Raw genomic sequence first — 16,553 nt, 5'->3', positions numbered from 1 at the left:
TCTTGTATCCTCACACGTCTTGTATCCTCACACGTCTTGTATCCTCACACGTCTTGTATCCTCACACGTCTTGTATCCTCACACGTCTTGTATCCTCACACGTCATGTATCCTCACACGTCTTGTATCCTCACACGTCTTGTATCCTGTCTCTTATACACATCTAGATGTGTATAAGAGACAGGTCCCCCACTCACTGAGGTCCCCGCCGTCCCCCACTCACTGAGGCCCCCCGCCGTCCCCCACCTGTCTCTTATACACATCTAGATGTGTATAAGAGACAGGTATATGCTTAACCTTCTTAAAGCTTAAAAAGTTTATAAAAGCTTAAACTCCAAACAGATTAGAACTCAAAACTGCCAAGATAGAAACTCGTCATCGTCTAGTTTTTCTTTTGAGAGGATCGATTATAATAATACTTTATATTTAATATATAAAATATAGGCAAGTTTACATTATTGCCATGTCAGTCATTGGGACCATCTCTCGTGAAGCTCCATCCATATTACGTTCTGATACTCAAGCTATGTACTCTTTGATATTTTGTTGGTACAGTGGCTGTAACTGTCAAATTTCAATTTTTTTTGTAATTAATCCCGTGAAAATACTTATATTTGTTTCTGCATAATGCATCATTTACAAAGTAATTAAACTCGAATAATTCGTTCATTTGTTTTGTCATACGCTTTTCAATTTGATAATTGCAAAATTTTCTTATTCAATTGTTGATTGAAAATCGCTTCACGAGTGGAGTATGCCCGGACTGAAATATGAATTAAATCGACCACGTTCTATGTCAAATTTCGATATCAATTCCAGTTAGCAGCTCAGTGATTGTTATATATTAAATTAATTTCAAAAATACAAAATTTTCTCAACTTCTCCATATTTTGCAGCGGTAGAACAAGATAAGATGTTTACACTAGCAAACATCCTATCTTAACAGTAAAATGTGGGTTTTAACGGGTTTTAGTATTATTGGAATTAATAAGTTTCATAATTAACGGGGATACGGGAAAGGCGGGACTTGGGAAAACAGAATGTCAAAATGACCAACAGCGCCGGAGTCACAACAGGCAACAGGAGGCATCCTAGCACAACAGTCACAACAGGCAACAGGAGGTATCCTAGCACAACATGCAGTCACAACAGGCAACAGGAGGCATCCTAGCACAACAGTCACAACAGGCAACAGGAGGTATCCTAGCACAACATGCAGTCACAACAGGCAACAGGAGGCATCCTAGCACAACAGTCACAACAGGCAACAGGAGGTATCCTAGCACAACATGCAGTCACAACAGGCAACAGGAGGCATCCTAGCACAACAGTCACAACAGGCAACAGGAGGTATCCTAGCACAACATGCAGTCACAACAGGCAACAGGAGGCATCCTAGCACAACAGTCACAACAGGCAACAGGAGGTATCCTAGCACAACATGCAGTCACAACAGGCAACAGGAGGCATCCTAGCACAACAGTCACAACAGGCAACAGGAGGTATCCTAGCACAACATGCAGTCACAACAGGCAACAGGAGGCATCCTAGCACAACAGTCACAACAGGCAACAGGAGGTATCCTAGCACAACATGCAGTCACAACAGGCAACAGGAGGCATCCTAGCACAACAGTCACAACAGGCAACAGGAGGTATCCTAGCACAACATGCAGTCACAACAGGCAACAGGAGGCATCCTAGCACAACAGTCACAACAGGCAACAGGAGGTATCCTAGCACAACATGCAGTCACAACAGGCAACAGGAGGCATCCTAGCACAACAGTCACAACAGGCAACAGGAGGTATCCTAGCACAACATGCAGTCACAACAGGCAACAGGAGGCATCCTAGCACAACAGTCACAACAGGCAACAGGAGGTATCCTAGCACAACATGCAGTCACAACAGGCAACAGGAGGCATCCTAGCACAACAGTCACAACAGGCAACAGGAGGTATCCTAGCACAACATGCAGTCACAACAGGCAACAGGAGGCATCCTAGCACAACAGTCACAACAGGCAACAGGAGGTATCCTAGCACAACATGCAGTCACAACAGGCAACAGGAGGCATCCTAGCACAACAGTCACAACAGGCAACAGGAGGTATCCTAGCACAACATGCAGTCACAACAGGCAACAGGAGGCATCCTAGCACAACAGTCACAACAGGCAACAGGAGGTATCCTAGCACAACATGCAGTCACAACAGGCAACAGGAGGCATCCTAGCACAACAGTCACAACAGGCAACAGGAGGTATCCTAGCACAACATGCAGTCACAACAGGCAACAGGAGGCATCCTAGCACAACAGTCACAACAGGCAACAGGAGGTATCCTAGCACAACATGCAGTCACAACAGGCAACAGGAGGCATCCTAGCACAACAGTCACAACAGGCAACAGGAGGTATCCTAGCACAACATGCAGTCACAACAGGCAACAGGAGGCATCCTAGCACAACAGTCACAACAGGCAACAGGAGGTATCCTAGCACAACATGCAGTCACAACAGGCAACAGGAGGCATCCTAGCACAACAGTCACAACAGGCAACAGGAGGTATCCTAGCACAACATGCAGTCACAACAGGCAACAGGAGGCATCCTAGCACAACAGTCACAACAGGCAACAGGAGGTATCCTAGCACAACATGCAGTCACAACAGGCAACAGGAGGCATCCTAGCACAACAGTCACAACAGGCAACAGGAGGTATCCTAGCACAACATGCAGTCACAACAGGCAACAGGAGGCATCCTAGCACAACAGTCACAACAGGCAACAGGAGGTATCCTAGCACAACATGCAGTCACAACAGGCAACAGGAGGCATCCTAGCACAACAGTCACAACAGGCAACAGGAGGTATCCTAGCACAACATGCAGTCACAACAGGCAACAGGAGGCATCCTAGCACAACAGTCACAACAGGCNAACAACTGCGTCAAGTAATCCAGGGTAAAGTACCAACAGCGTCAAGTAATCCAGGGTAAAGTACCAACAGCGTCAAGTAATCCAGGGTAAAGTAGCAACTGCGTCAAGTAATCCAGGGTAAAGTAGCAACTGCGTCAAGTAATCCAGGGTAAAGTACCAACAGCGTCAAGTAATCCAGGGTAAAGTACCAACAGCGTCAAGTAATCCAGGGTAAAGTACCAACAGCGTCAAGTAATCCAGAGTAGAGTAGCAACTGCGTCAAGTAATAAAGGTATTCAAGAGTCCTTTTTTATTGAATCCAGGGTAAGTACCAGACAAATCACGTGTCATGTTTTATTTCACACGAATCATACGTGTTACTGCCCATAAAAAGTACAGCAAAAAGTAGCAACAAATGCACACACATGTTACTGATAGCGATAGCACTCAATTAAATGCATGTATTTTTATGAAATATAATTCACTACAAAATAACAACCAACAAAGTCGCAACTAATTTAAAATTTGCCCGAACAAGTAATATACAAGAGATGGAGTGATGGGAACTGAGTACACGGTTGTCTATACTAACTGTATAGTGGGTATAACAACGCGAATACTTTCTATACCGTATATTGGGTAAACGGGCATGTATACTTCCTGTACACTGGGTATACCTATATACATGCATGTATAATTGTATATAGAACTGGTAAAAAATACAAAAATCCTTCGTCACGAACCAGACTCCAACAGACTACAAATAATGGAAGCAATTCTAATTCAACGGAAAAAGCCATACCTAAACAACCAAACGACTGGATCCCAACGCACTCTGAAACTTCAAAACGTGAACAAGTGTTCATAACTAGAACCATACTCCAAGCTTCGTTCACTACTTCAAATTAGTCTTCTTTCTGCGGCCAATCTGTAAGCACCTAGTCTACTCAGCTGCTCGACCTCGTTGCCTGAAGATGCTCAATGATGAGCGAAACGCGTCGCAGGATTTACCTAACCTTCCATTTGGACAAATTTTAAGACTCATTGGCCCTATTACTGTACCTCTTATCAGAAAGCTTGAGAAATTAAACTCAAAAGAAGTTCTCAATAAAATTGGCATTATTTTTAACCAAGCATGTATATAAGTACACTTCTTGTAACAGGGTACACAGGTTCGAGTCAGATAGCGTCCGCCACATACTCGACTGTACATCCAAAGTCGTAAATTTCAATATAATTTATACGCTCAGAGGTCAAGCAGCACATCTTAAATCTCGGACTATTCCCAACAATGATATACTTAATGTTCTGACTCGCAACATGGCCTCGCTTACGAGCTTCACTGCTTTAAATACGGCACTTACGACCAGGGTTCCATTTAATATCATAATTGCACTTACGATCATATAGGTTTTGTTGTGGGGGTAAATCCCCCTTCCCCAACTACTCCCCCTTGTACACGGGGGCTCTCTTCTCCTTGAAAGCGGCAAGCCCCTCGAGGCGGTCCTTGGTGCGTTACTGGCGACGCACTGCGTTACTGGCGACGCACTGCGTCACTGGCGACGCACTGCGTTACTGGCGACGCACTGCGTCACTGGTTACTGGCGACGCACTGCGTTACTGGCGTAACATCGCCTCCTGTTAATTACAACCTTCCATCATAACCAATTTTCTTTATAACCTCCCATTATCTCTCAAATTTCAATACCTTCCCCGTATCACTTTTTCTCATCAACCCAATTTGGGGTTTGAGTAAAGTAATACAGGGCGATTCACGGTTAAGTGATAATTCAAGTAATATAGAGTAAAGTAATGACTGCGTCAAACAATCCAGAGTAAAGTAATGACTGCGTCAAGTAATCCAGAGTAAAGTAATGTCTGCGTCAAGTAATCCAGAGTAAAGTAATGACTGCGTCAAGTAATCCAGAGTAAAGTAATATCTGCGTCAAGTAATCCAGAGTAAAGTAATATCTGCGTCAAGTAATCCAGAGTTAAGTAATGACTGCGTCAAGTAATTCAGAGTAAAGTAATGACTGCGTCAAGTAATCCAGAGTAAAGTAATATCTGCGTCAAGTAATCCAGAGTAAAGTAATATCTGCGTCAAGTAATCCAGAGTTAAGTAATGACTGCGTTAAGTAATCCAGAGTAAAGTAATGACTGCGTCAAGTAATCCAGAGTAAAGTAATATCTGCGTCAAGTAATCCAGAGTAAAGTAATGTCTGCGTCAAGTAATCCAGAGTAAAGTAATGAATGCGTCAAATAATTCAGAGTTAAGTACCGTCTACGTCAAGTAATCCAGAGAAAAGTACCGTCTACGTCAAGAAACCCTGAGTAAAGTACCAACTGCTTCAAGTAATCCACATCAAAGTACTGACTGCGTCAAGTAATCCAGAGTAACATGTCGACTGCTTCAAGTAATCCACATTAAAGTACTGACTGCGTCAAGTAATCCAGAGTAAAGTACCAACTGCGTCAAATAATCCAGAGTAAAGTACCGACTGCGTCAAGTTATCCAGGGTAAGTAACACACATATAACGTGTATGTTTTATTACACTCGAATCATACATGTTACTGCCCGTATACATGTTAAGTAACAGTAAATAGTAACACGGAACATGTAACGCACACATGTTAATAAGTGCGTAAAAACTAGATTAAATATCTGTATGTTTTCTACAAAAATATTCACTAAAAAATTACAACAAAAAACAGTTAAAAATTGTCCGAACAAGACCCATACAAAAGCTGAGTACCTTCGTGTACTTCCTATAAACTGGATATACATGCATGTATACTACCTGTATATTAGGTGTGCAAATATCATCGAGTCAGATAGCGCCCGTCACGTACTGTACATCCTGTGTCGTACGTCTCACCAGAATTTGTACACTAAGAAGTTTGAAAACAAATTTTAAAAATTCTTCAAATCTTCAGACAAATTTTCAAACTATCCCCACAAAAGAAGGACTTTGAGTCCTTTACACCATGGCCACACTTACGATCATCGTTGCTTTACGACACTTACGATCATGGTTTCATTTACGATCTTACGATCATTTCACTTCGCGGTAAATAAGCATCCATAGCCTTCCCCAACTACTCCCCCTTGTACACGGGGGTTCTCTTCTCCTTGAAGGCGGCCAGGCCCTCGAGGCGGTCCTTAGTGGGGATAACCTGAGCGTAGCACGACTCCTCGATGCCCAGACCGGAGGCCAGGTCCACCTGCATGCCCCTCGTGATGGCGGTCTTGGCCATCCTCACCCCCACGGGACCGTTAGGCACGATCCTGCCGGCGATCTCCAACGCCTTTAGGAAGGCAGCGTCCCCGGCGGGGTTCTGGGGAACGCTGTGGTTCACGAGGCTGATTTCTGCCGCTTCCTGGCCTGTGAGAACCGCAGCTGTGAAAATAAGTTCCTTGGCCTTAGCGGTCCCCACGACGCGGGGTAATCTTTGGGTGCCCCCCGCCCCGGGGATGATGGCGAGCCTCGTCTCGACAAGCCCCACCTTGGCGGTGTCCGCAGCCACGCGCATGTCGGCAGCGAGGGCCAATTCCAAACCCCCACCAAGGGCGGCACCGTCGATGGCAGCAATCACGGGCACGGGCAACGTCTCCAGACCCGTGATGGCCGCACGGGTCTTATTGACGAAGGTGGTGACCTGCTCGTTAGTCATGGTGGCCCGAGCCTTGAGGTCCGCCCCAGCGCAGAATATGCCGGGGATCAGGGACCGGAGTATTATGACCCGGGCCTTCCGGTCCACCCTGAGCGCCTCCAACGCCTCGTGGAACTGCTCCAACATCGCGGCATTGATGGCGTTTTTGGCTTCAGGACGGTTGAACCCAAAGACAACAACCCCTTCGTGTTCTCCTGTTAACCTCTCAACCACCAGTTCCTTCAGGTTAGCGGAACTGGACGTGATCTGACGTATCTGGTTCACAGAACACACCGATCTCAGAAGACCTATGTGGTTCACAACGCTTGATAATGGCATCTTGCTCATGTGGTTCACAATGCCCCTTGATGGCATCCCTTTTATGTGGTTCACAATGCTTATCCTATTAATTTGGTTAATAATGCACATTGATCTCATTTTGGTAGTAGAGAACATGTCTGTCGTATTTCTGTTGATAACGGAAAAATAATTAGTACCTACAAATTTTGGTTACAGTGCAACCTCAACTTATTTACAATACAGAAATACTGGTAAAAATAGAGCAGCGTTGAAACAAGGGCGTGTCAGCAGCAAGTGGCACAGTCTGCAGCAGCAGCGACAGCAAGTGGCACAGTCTGCAGCAGCAGTAACAACAAGTGGCACAGTCTGCAGCAGCAGCAAATTTTTTGGCTTGGAAGGTACATATATGCCTCTCACATCTGGTCTGAACTACTAAATTACAATTACAGGTTTCCAGCCTTGTAAGTCAAAAGATGGACAATAATTTCTTTTAAAGAAATGAAAGGAATTTTAATACAAGTGTGATAGGATGATAATAATTGAACTAATCATTAGGTAATTTGAGTAATCACTCAGGTTGCAATGCTTTGGCTTGAATTACTTAAAACTAAATGTGAATTAATAGTTATATAGGTACCTATAGTTCCTATACTGTATGCCTCTGATGCTGTGAAAAATTTAAAAATAGAACCAAATGAACCAACAAACATTGCTTCATGCTGTTATATCCAAGATTTTATTACTTTAATTCAACTATGATTAATTTTTTATACAAACATAGGAATTGGGTAAAAAATATTGATTAATATTGAGATTAATCAAGCTACACTGGACTTTGGAAAGTTGAGTTAGACAGCATCGAAGCATAGCAAGAAATATAATCATTCAAAATTTTTAAAATACTGATCACATGATTCTACTTCAGAGTACCAGTAGCTAGTGTTCAAGAATTAGTTGAGCATATGTATGAAGTTAAGAGCATTACATTTGAAAAATGATAGTCCAGTGATCATGACTCATGAGAAGAATATGGTTGAGAATAGCAAGATTAGCAGTGGGAAAAATTTAGCTATAGGTTTGAAATCCCAGCAAGCAGTAGGAATTCTGCAATGTCTTGAATAGCTAAATAGACAATAGAATAGGCCAGATCCTAGAGTTGCTGGCACTACAATTACTATTATCATTAATATGGGAAATTATTGTTAACAGTGAACCAGTAAATCCATGATCTGCACTGTTAATACTACCCAATACCCATTTTATAAATTTAATTACCTACTGTAGAATAATAGATTTAAACAAAATTATCTTAAGTAGATAGGTAAAAAGCATGCATAAGTCAATCTCAATCAGCTTCTATAGTGTGTCAGTGTCGACAGTGTGCGTCTTTCAATTGTCAAAAAAGAAAAAAAAGGTTACAGACCCTTAAAATTCAGCACAAACTACAGAGTGGATATTTCATTATATTTGGCATGAATTTGGCATAAATTTAGGTTAGAAAAGGGAAATTGGGAATATAGTTGTAAATGATGGCTTGTATCAGTACTATATCTACCTTGTCATGTGAATGCTCAGTTCCAAAAAACCATATTGATTTGGTTATAGAATGAAAGAATGATTTTATTTTTTCACCTAGAACTTGGAAGGATAGGTAAGCGTAGGTACTTGTTCCAAAATTATATGCAAAATAACAATTACCTAATTATTTTCAGCAATTGGAAATTTTTTCTTTCATTTTAAAGAGGAGCAAAGCAAAATTTAGCAAATAGTAAGTAGGCAGTAGGCTAGCAGCAGTCAGCACTCAGCACCTGAGCACTCAGCAGTCTGGCCTGAGCCTCTAGGTAGCACTGTTATGATGAGTGAAAAAATATCTGCTCAAATTTTATTATACTAAATAGACCAATAATACAAGCAATCTTATCTTAAATAGATTCATCATTGCCAAAGCTATTAATTGTAGACAAATAAATTTATGAAGAATGGTCAAAACAACATAAGACATTTTGTCCGGTTTTAAATAAACCTTAGCTCTAACTGGAGTAGGAGGTAGACTTTAATTCTGGACAAAGATTTGACAGAAGCTTATAATAAAACAGAATATTTAAAATAACAATAGAGTAACTATTATTAAAGAATCCCTACAAAGAGAGCAACATGCCTCTAAAAATCATAGTTTTATCGTGTTTCATTATTGTCTATCTATCTAACATATGATAAATAACGACGCACGGACAAACGCACACTCAGTAAATCGCGAAATTGCAGTAGCTACAACAAGTTTTAATCATGTCACTTGCCTTCATTTAGTGCAGCTTGAACAGCACACTGCCCGGTCATCCCAGTTCCTCCAAAAATAACTAATTTTCTTATGGACTCCATTGCAATTACAAATCCTTGTGAAGTTTTTGCGTGGGTGTGGTTTAAGGACTTGTTCGACCGAAACTGGCGCAAGCGAACTCACAACCACTCAGACGAGACCATGATCAGTCACTCGCCCTTGTGTTAGTGTATGCAGGACATGCAGTGTTGACAGATGACAGTGATTTTGCGCCAGCTGATCAGATTAAAAATATGTGTTGAATGCTTCTATAAAGTGATTAGGAATTAGTGTAGTTAGTAAAATTAGTATTTAATGTAGTGTAATGGCGGGAGGATCAGTTACTCCAATATTATCTGCTGATATTAGCAGAAGAAATCCACAAGATGAATACGAATTGATTCAAAGAATAGGAAGTGGAACATATGGCGATGTTTATAAAGTAAGTGTCAGAATTTTTTTTAACGCAGTAAATTTATTTCCATAATCTTTATATAGACATGCAGAGTTTTTCAGAAGAATTTTTCATAAATGAACATTCATATTTTGCAGTTTGCAGCTCCATTTATCAGGCTTCAGGCCTGGCAAGAATGGCTAAATGAAACTACCTAAATGACATATTCATGCTCATTAGTCATTAGTCTTTGACTGTCTTTGTGTTTTGCCATTTAGAATTAATTAAATTTCCTGGATTGATTTTGAATGTATAAAACACCCATCTTTTAATTCCCTCTTGCTTTTGGCTCAATTGTGCTGGTTTATTAACTATCAAATTAGACTAGAAATTCCTAGAAGTAAAATTGAGTAGCTCCAAATATTGAAGAAAATCTTATTTTATGGACCAAAAAGTAGATTTATCTATAATTTGTTAAAATACACCCTGGATAATTAGTATTGTTAGTATAGGACTATAGGTATATTTTATTTGCTAATACCTATTTCTGTAAGTTCTGTTTTCTGTAGGCTATGTATAATTTTGATATTCTAGCAGACTATTGGAGCTGGTGCAGAATATACCTCCCATTTGAGCCATGACCAGAGCTTTTCTGTCATTTTTAAAGCCAGGAGTTTACTGCTAGGCATAGTGGCAAAGTAAGTCAGTAAAGTCACGAGTCATCAAGTCAAGAAAAGCAAAAGAATCAGCAACCTGCCTATTTCTTCAGTGCTGACACTTCTATCCTATTCTAAAGCAGAGAAATTTTTAGACTTCCTTAAGTTAAATTTTGAGTCCTACTGTCCTATAAGTAGACCAGTAAAGTATGATGGATACCAGCATTATCATACATAAGAATGATAAGATATTGGTTTAAATCTTAAGTAAATGAGGGAATTAAAAATAAACAGATTCTAAAAAATATCTGGTTTGTCACTATGCTGCTAGGTGAATTATCTATCATCTAATTGTTAATAAAACTGCATGATTGGTCTGCAAGATTCCATATGTATAAAAAAATTGGTCATTTGGAGCCATGAGATTTTATTCATCAGTAGGAAAATTCCATGATAGTAATCAAGAGCAATTACTAATGGTAAATATTGAATTGTTTTGCAACATGTTATAAGTACTCTTCTGCTTGATCTCAATATAATAAGTACCTAGTCAGTCATCAAGGATACAAAACTGATTTACACTAATTATTTCCTTTATTTCACTCAAATCTTCAAGCTCACTAAAAGTTGGCTATTGAATTAATTATTGTTGCTTTCAATGTTAAATTTTACTATTGCAAAAATTGATTTTGAATTGAAAGAAGAGCTATCAGTGGTAAACTGGTTACAAAAATGCCTTACATTAAAAATTTTAGAGCTCACAAATATTGACTAACCAAAGCATCTAACACAAATTGGACTCTACAAACTTCAAAATTAGAACTAAATGAAATCTCACAATTACCATCCCTTGCCTTTCAAATGTATTTATACTTGTTAGGTACCTATTAAATTTATCTAGTTGCAAAGATAGCCTCAAAAATTACTCCTTGATTTAGCCAAGTGTCTGAACAATAGATGATGAGGTATATGTATTGAGGGTGATATATATAAAAATCTACTTTTCAAGCTGCAACTAGAGCTTGACTGCAAGCCACAAGATTTGTGCTAGATGAATTACCTCCTATCTGCTATCAAAAGTGCACAGAAGTGCTGATTCCATATGTATTCAAAACTTGAGTCTCAGCTGCTCAAGAGCCACGAGATTTTATGAGTCCAATCCTGTTGAGCTCTTAATACTTTCCATAGCCAGCAGTGACATTAAGTGTTCAAGTAATATGAATGAGGGATTTAAAGTTCTAATTGAATCAGATTACATTTTAATTTTCCTTGGCTGCCATGTTCTTCCTAAATCATGGTAGCTAAATGTTTTAATCACAAGTTTATCTCCGGCAGGCAAAGCGTCTCATCACCAATGAATTTGCTGCTATCAAAGTCATCAAGCTGGAGCCTGGTGAGTTACTTGGCAGTTTTTCATATGATTTGGGCTGAGCTCATCTCTGTCACGTATCTCTGTACCTTATGATCACAATGGACTAGTTCATCTCTGAGATATCTCCACACCCAATCATCACAGAGACATCAGTGATGTCTCTGTTTATGATCATTACAGGGGATAATCTTATCCATGTGACATCTCCATACCTGACACAAGGGTTCATGTCATCTCTGTGATGTCTCTGTATCTGATTATCCCAAGAGACAAGTTCATCTCTGTGACATCTCTGTACAATTCCACAAACTCTTGCTATCTTTAATAATTAACTTATTCTACATGGCCTTGAGAATTCTTATTGGTATTTATTCTCATTAGGTTTTACTTTAGGTACTTAAAGTTTTATTAAACTCATGGTTTATTAGTATTTATTAATATTAATTTAAATAATGAATATTCTTAATATTTAATAACATGCATTAAAAATTTCCTAGACATTGCTAAAGAAATTATTCTAGAAACTTTCTTTCATGTTTGTGATGAGCATTGATGTGTGCAGGTGACGACTTCAGCATCATTCAGCAGGAGATCCTGATGATGAAGGACTGCCGGCACCACAATTTATTTAATTGGGCTGAAGTTGTTCATTAATGCAAATTGCACTGAAAACTAGAGAGTATTTTTTACTAACTATTTTCCTATTGATTCTCTCAATGCGGCAAATTAGGCTTATATAGGTACTTAAAAATGTTTGTAGAGATATCACTGTGTAAATATATATGTCATGTGTTATAGATTAAGATATCAGACAATGTTTTGTAAGATTTTAATTTGTCACAAATTTGACTTTTTTAAGGGCTTTTCCTAAATTTACTTATGCTAGATTGCTTTCATTATGAACTGAGCTCATAATTCGAATTAAGATTGGGTTTAGATTGAATCTATTCATACGCTGCTGTGGTTCTGTTGTAGTACATTAAAATTATTCAAACATTAAAAGTACATCAAAAAGGTTTTGATTAAATAATACCAGTCTCAAAAAAACTATTTGTCCATGATGGTGACATCTATATTAATAATAAGTTATTATTATATATATTATATGTTATTAATAATATGTGTTATTATTAATAACTTATATGATATTTGCAGTAACGGGCCCGCTGTCAGAGCGCCAGATCGCCTACATGTGCCGGGAGACGCTCAAGGGCCTCGAGTACCTGCACCGCGTCAGCAAGATGCACAGGGACGTCAAGGTAACGGGCTCCTACAGGAGGGGTGGGCATCCTGTAGGAGGTGTGGGCATCCTGCAGGAGGTGTGGGTATCCTGCAGGAGGCGTAGGCATCCTGCAGGAGGTGTAGGCATCCTGTAGGAGGTGTAGGCATCCTGCAGGAGGTGTGTGTATCCTACAGGAGGTGTAGGCATCCTATAGGAGGTGTAGGCATCCTACAGGAGGTGTAGGCATCCTACAGGAGGTGTAGGCATCCTGCAGGAGGTGTAGGCATCCTGCAGGAGGTGTAGGCATCCTGCAGGAGGTGTGGGCATCCTGCAGGAGGTGTAGGCATCCTGCAGGAGGTGTAGGCATCTTCCCTAGTCCCTTAATGGTCCCTCGTCCCTTCATGGTCCCTCGTCCCTTCATGGTCCCTCGTCCCTTCATAGTCCCTCGTCCCTTCATGGTCCCTCGTCCCCTCCTGGTCCCTCGTCCCTTCATGGTCCCTTGTCTTTTCACGGTCCCATGGTCCCCTCGTTCCCTCACCGTCCCCTCGTCGGCTCACCGTCCCCTCGTCCCCCAGGGCGCCAACATCCTGCTCACGGACGCGGGTGACGTGAAGCTCGCAGACTTCGGCGTGTCTGCGCAGATCACCGCCACCCTCAGCAAGAGGAAGAGCTTCATTGGCACCCCCTACTGGATGGCACCTGAGGTGGGTGATGGCACTGGATGGCACCTGAGGTGGGTGATGGCACTGGTTGGCACCTGAGGTGGGTGGTGGCACTGGATGGCACCTGAGGAGTGTGGTTGTGTTGTTGTAATTGCCCATCCTGGTAGTTGCGACTAGGTAAGGGAGGGGGTGATAGGTCAGTTTTTCCGGGCACTCGGTTCCACTGCAAGTTCTACGACCATCACTGGCTTGCTGACCCGCCAGAACCATTGAGGTGTGTGGTGGCACTGGATGGCACGTGAGGTGGGTGGTGGCACTGTATGGCACCTAGGAAGGTGGTGGCACTAGATATACTTCATTCCTCTAACTTCATGTAACATTGCAGGTGGCTGCGGTGGAGCGCAAAGGTGGCTACAATCACCTGTGCGACATCTGGGCAGTTGGTATCACGGCCATCGAGCTGGCGGAGATGCAGCCACCCATGTTCGACCTGCATCCCATGCGGGCCTTGTTCCTCATGTCCAAGAGCGGCTTCAAGCCGCCTACTCTCAAGGACAAGAACAAATGGACACCAACCTTCCATAACTTCCTTAAGGTGATTCCTGGCCTTTACTTCCTTAAGGAGATTGCAGGCTTTTATTTCCCTTAGTTGGTAATTTCCACTAGGTCCCCAAGTTCTTGATGTCTCCTAGTTCTTATTGTCTCTTATCTCTCCTAGTTTTTAATGTCCCCTAGGTCCTTTACTTGGTAATATCCCCTGGGTCCCCTATTTCTTAATGTCCACTAGGTCTCCTAGTTCTTAATGTCCCCTAGGCCTCCTATTAACTAGGTAATGTATCCTAGGTCTTCTAGTTGGTATTGTCCCCTAGTTGGCAATGTCTCCTAGGTTCCCTGATTGCTAACGTCATGTCCTGCTGCAGGTGGCGCTGACGAAGAACCCGAAGAAGCGTCCTCCCGCTGACAAGTTGCTGCTGCATGTCTTCGTCTCGTGCGACCTGCCGCGATCTCTTGTCACGGACCTCCTGCATGCGGCACACAGCCCCCACACGTCCTACCCCACTGAAGTGGAGGTGGGTGGGCCCTGGTCTTGGTGTGGTTGTAGTCCCCCACCGACGTGGTGGTGGGTGGGCCTTAGTCCCCCACCGACGTGGAGGTGGGTGGGGCCTGGTCTTGAGTGTGGTTGTAGTCCCCCACCGACGTGGAGGAGGGTGGGGACTGGTCTTTGGTGTGGTTATAGTCCCCCACCGACGTGGAGGAGGGTGGGGACTGGTCTTTGGTATGGTTGTAGTCCCCCACCGACGTGGAGGTGGGTGGGGCCTGGTCTTGAGTGTGGTTGTAGTCCCCCACCGACGTGGAGGTGGGTGGGGACTGATCTTTGGTGTGGTTATAGTCCCCCACCGACGTGGAGGTGGGTGGGGCCTGGTCTTGAGTGTGGTTGTAGTCCCCCACCGACGTGGAGGTGGGTGGGGACTGGTCTTTGGTGTGGTTATAGTCCCCCACCGACGTGGAGGTGGGTGGGGCCTGGTCTTGAGTGTGGTTGTAGTCCCCCACCGACGTGGAGGAGGGTGGGGCCTGGTCTTGGGTGTGGTTGTAGTATCCTTAGTATTTTTTTGGGACATAGTCCCAGGCCACGATGGATCGCCGCCTCCGATTATCGTTCATCCGCCCTCATTTGGGCCACCTGATGCACGATGCTGTTTGCTTGCTTCTCGCCACTGGTAGTGTTGCAGGGGAGGTCGATCTGGGATTGTGCCCAGGAAAACGTCCAGTTGTCTCTTGAAGGGCTCCAGGGTGAACTCCCCCTCTCTTAGATCCTTTGGTAGGACGTTAAACAGCCTCGACTCTGCCATGGAAAGTGATCCTTCCTGCAGGGGTTGAAATCTGACCGCAGATCTGTTACAAAGTGGGGGGACTGACGTGGAGGTAGGCCCGGCTGAGATTAATCGAACTCGAATAGTATTTTATAAATTGAGATTATTGTCTAAATTCAATAGTAATTGGTTAGTTGCGATCAATTGATCACCTGGACGCTCATGCTAATAACAATTATTACTTGGACGCTCATCGTGACGTGCACTAACTCCTCTCTCGTCCCCAGATGGACGACGAAGGCGCCGTCAGCAACGTCCCCCAGCGCATCACGTCTCGCACGCCTACACGTCGCAAGCACCGCACCAAGTCTGAGCTGCACAGTGAGTGACTGCAGTGAAATGCAGTGAGTTGCGTGCAGTGCAGTGCAGGGAGTTGCGTGCTGTACCGTGCTGTGCTGTGAGTGACTGCAGTGCAATGCAGTGAGTCCCGTGCTGTATAGTGCAGTGCTGTGATGTGAGTGCAGTGCTATGCAAGGATTACCGTGCTGTGCTGAGAGTGCCGTGCTATGCAATAAGTGCCGTGCAGTGCAGTGAGTGCCGTGCTGTGCAGGGAGTGCAAGTGTAGTATGCAGATGCGGTGGTGTGGACGATGGAAGCAAGTGGAGGAGAAATAAATAAGCAAGAGAATGAGTAATAAATAAATTATCCCCCGCCCCCCCAGTGGAGTCCGTGAACTTCGAGGCGCCGCTGGTGACGGAGCTGCGGGCAGAGAGCGACGCCCCCCACACGCCCCCCCGACACTGGCAGGTGGGGCGCCAACCCTGGGGTAGGAGGGGAGGGCTATAGAGGGCAGAAGGGGGGAAGAGGAGGGCTTTAGTGACCCCCGGTGACTTTACCTCCCCGGTGACCTGACCTCCCCAGTGACCTGACCTCCCCAGTGACCTGACCTCCCCAGTGACCTGACCTCCCCAGTGACCTTACCTCCCCAGTGACCTGACCTCCCCAGTGACCTTACCTCCCCAGTGACCTGACCTCCCCAGTGACCTGACCTCCCCAGTGACCTCTGACCTCCAGTTATTTGACCCCACACACAGAAATACAAGTGTGTCATTGTCCAAATAAGGACACAATCAAATCCAGCAAACTGACCTATGCTCTTTGCCTAGCCAAACTAAGCCAGGATGATCCGGACGACGAGAGTGCATCGCCACATGAACAAAATCTCACTTATTTCTCTGAGTGTAGTGACG

At 43.4% G+C, this 16,553-nt stretch overlaps 2 protein-coding genes across 2 annotated transcripts in view; one reads left to right on the top strand and one right to left on the bottom strand.

The window, feature by feature from the left end:
* Positions 1-5,450: 5,450 nt before the first annotated feature.
* Positions 5,451-7,044, bottom strand: LOC108664644 (methylglutaconyl-CoA hydratase, mitochondrial-like). Its single transcript, XM_018151268.2, has one exon. It carries the CDS (start codon positions 7,023-7,025, stop codon positions 6,015-6,017), a length of 1,011 nt encoding a protein of 336 aa, XP_018006757.1. The 5' UTR covers positions 7,026-7,044; the 3' UTR covers positions 5,451-6,014.
* A 2,154-nt stretch (positions 7,045-9,198) lies between these two features.
* The window catches only part of LOC125177689 (mitogen-activated protein kinase kinase kinase kinase 3-like), an 8,144-nt gene continuing 789 nt past the window's right edge, over positions 9,199-16,553 (top strand). Inside the window, exons 1-10 of the mRNA XM_047879905.1 lie at positions 9,199-9,628; positions 11,572-11,629; positions 12,171-12,250; positions 12,546-12,576; positions 12,764-12,867; positions 13,406-13,534; positions 13,878-14,087; positions 14,413-14,562; positions 15,591-15,684; positions 16,025-16,129. Coding sequence (XP_047735861.1) covers positions 9,512-9,628; positions 11,572-11,629; positions 12,171-12,250; positions 12,546-12,576; positions 12,764-12,867; positions 13,406-13,534; positions 13,878-14,087; positions 14,413-14,562; positions 15,591-15,684; positions 16,025-16,129 — 1,078 coding nt within the window. The 5' untranslated portion in view covers positions 9,199-9,511. The remainder of the gene's footprint in view (positions 9,629-11,571; positions 11,630-12,170; positions 12,251-12,545; positions 12,577-12,763; positions 12,868-13,405; positions 13,535-13,877; positions 14,088-14,412; positions 14,563-15,590; positions 15,685-16,024; positions 16,130-16,553) is intronic.

Source organism: Hyalella azteca, unplaced genomic scaffold (assembly GCF_000764305.2).
Source record: "Hyalella azteca isolate HAZT.00-mixed unplaced genomic scaffold, Hazt_2.0.2 contig4161, whole genome shotgun sequence".
In the NCBI taxonomy this organism is placed as follows: domain Eukaryota; kingdom Metazoa; phylum Arthropoda; class Malacostraca; order Amphipoda; family Hyalellidae; genus Hyalella; species Hyalella azteca.
Note: the sequence above shows the minus strand (reverse complement) of the source record. Positions and strands in the feature narration are given on the sequence as shown.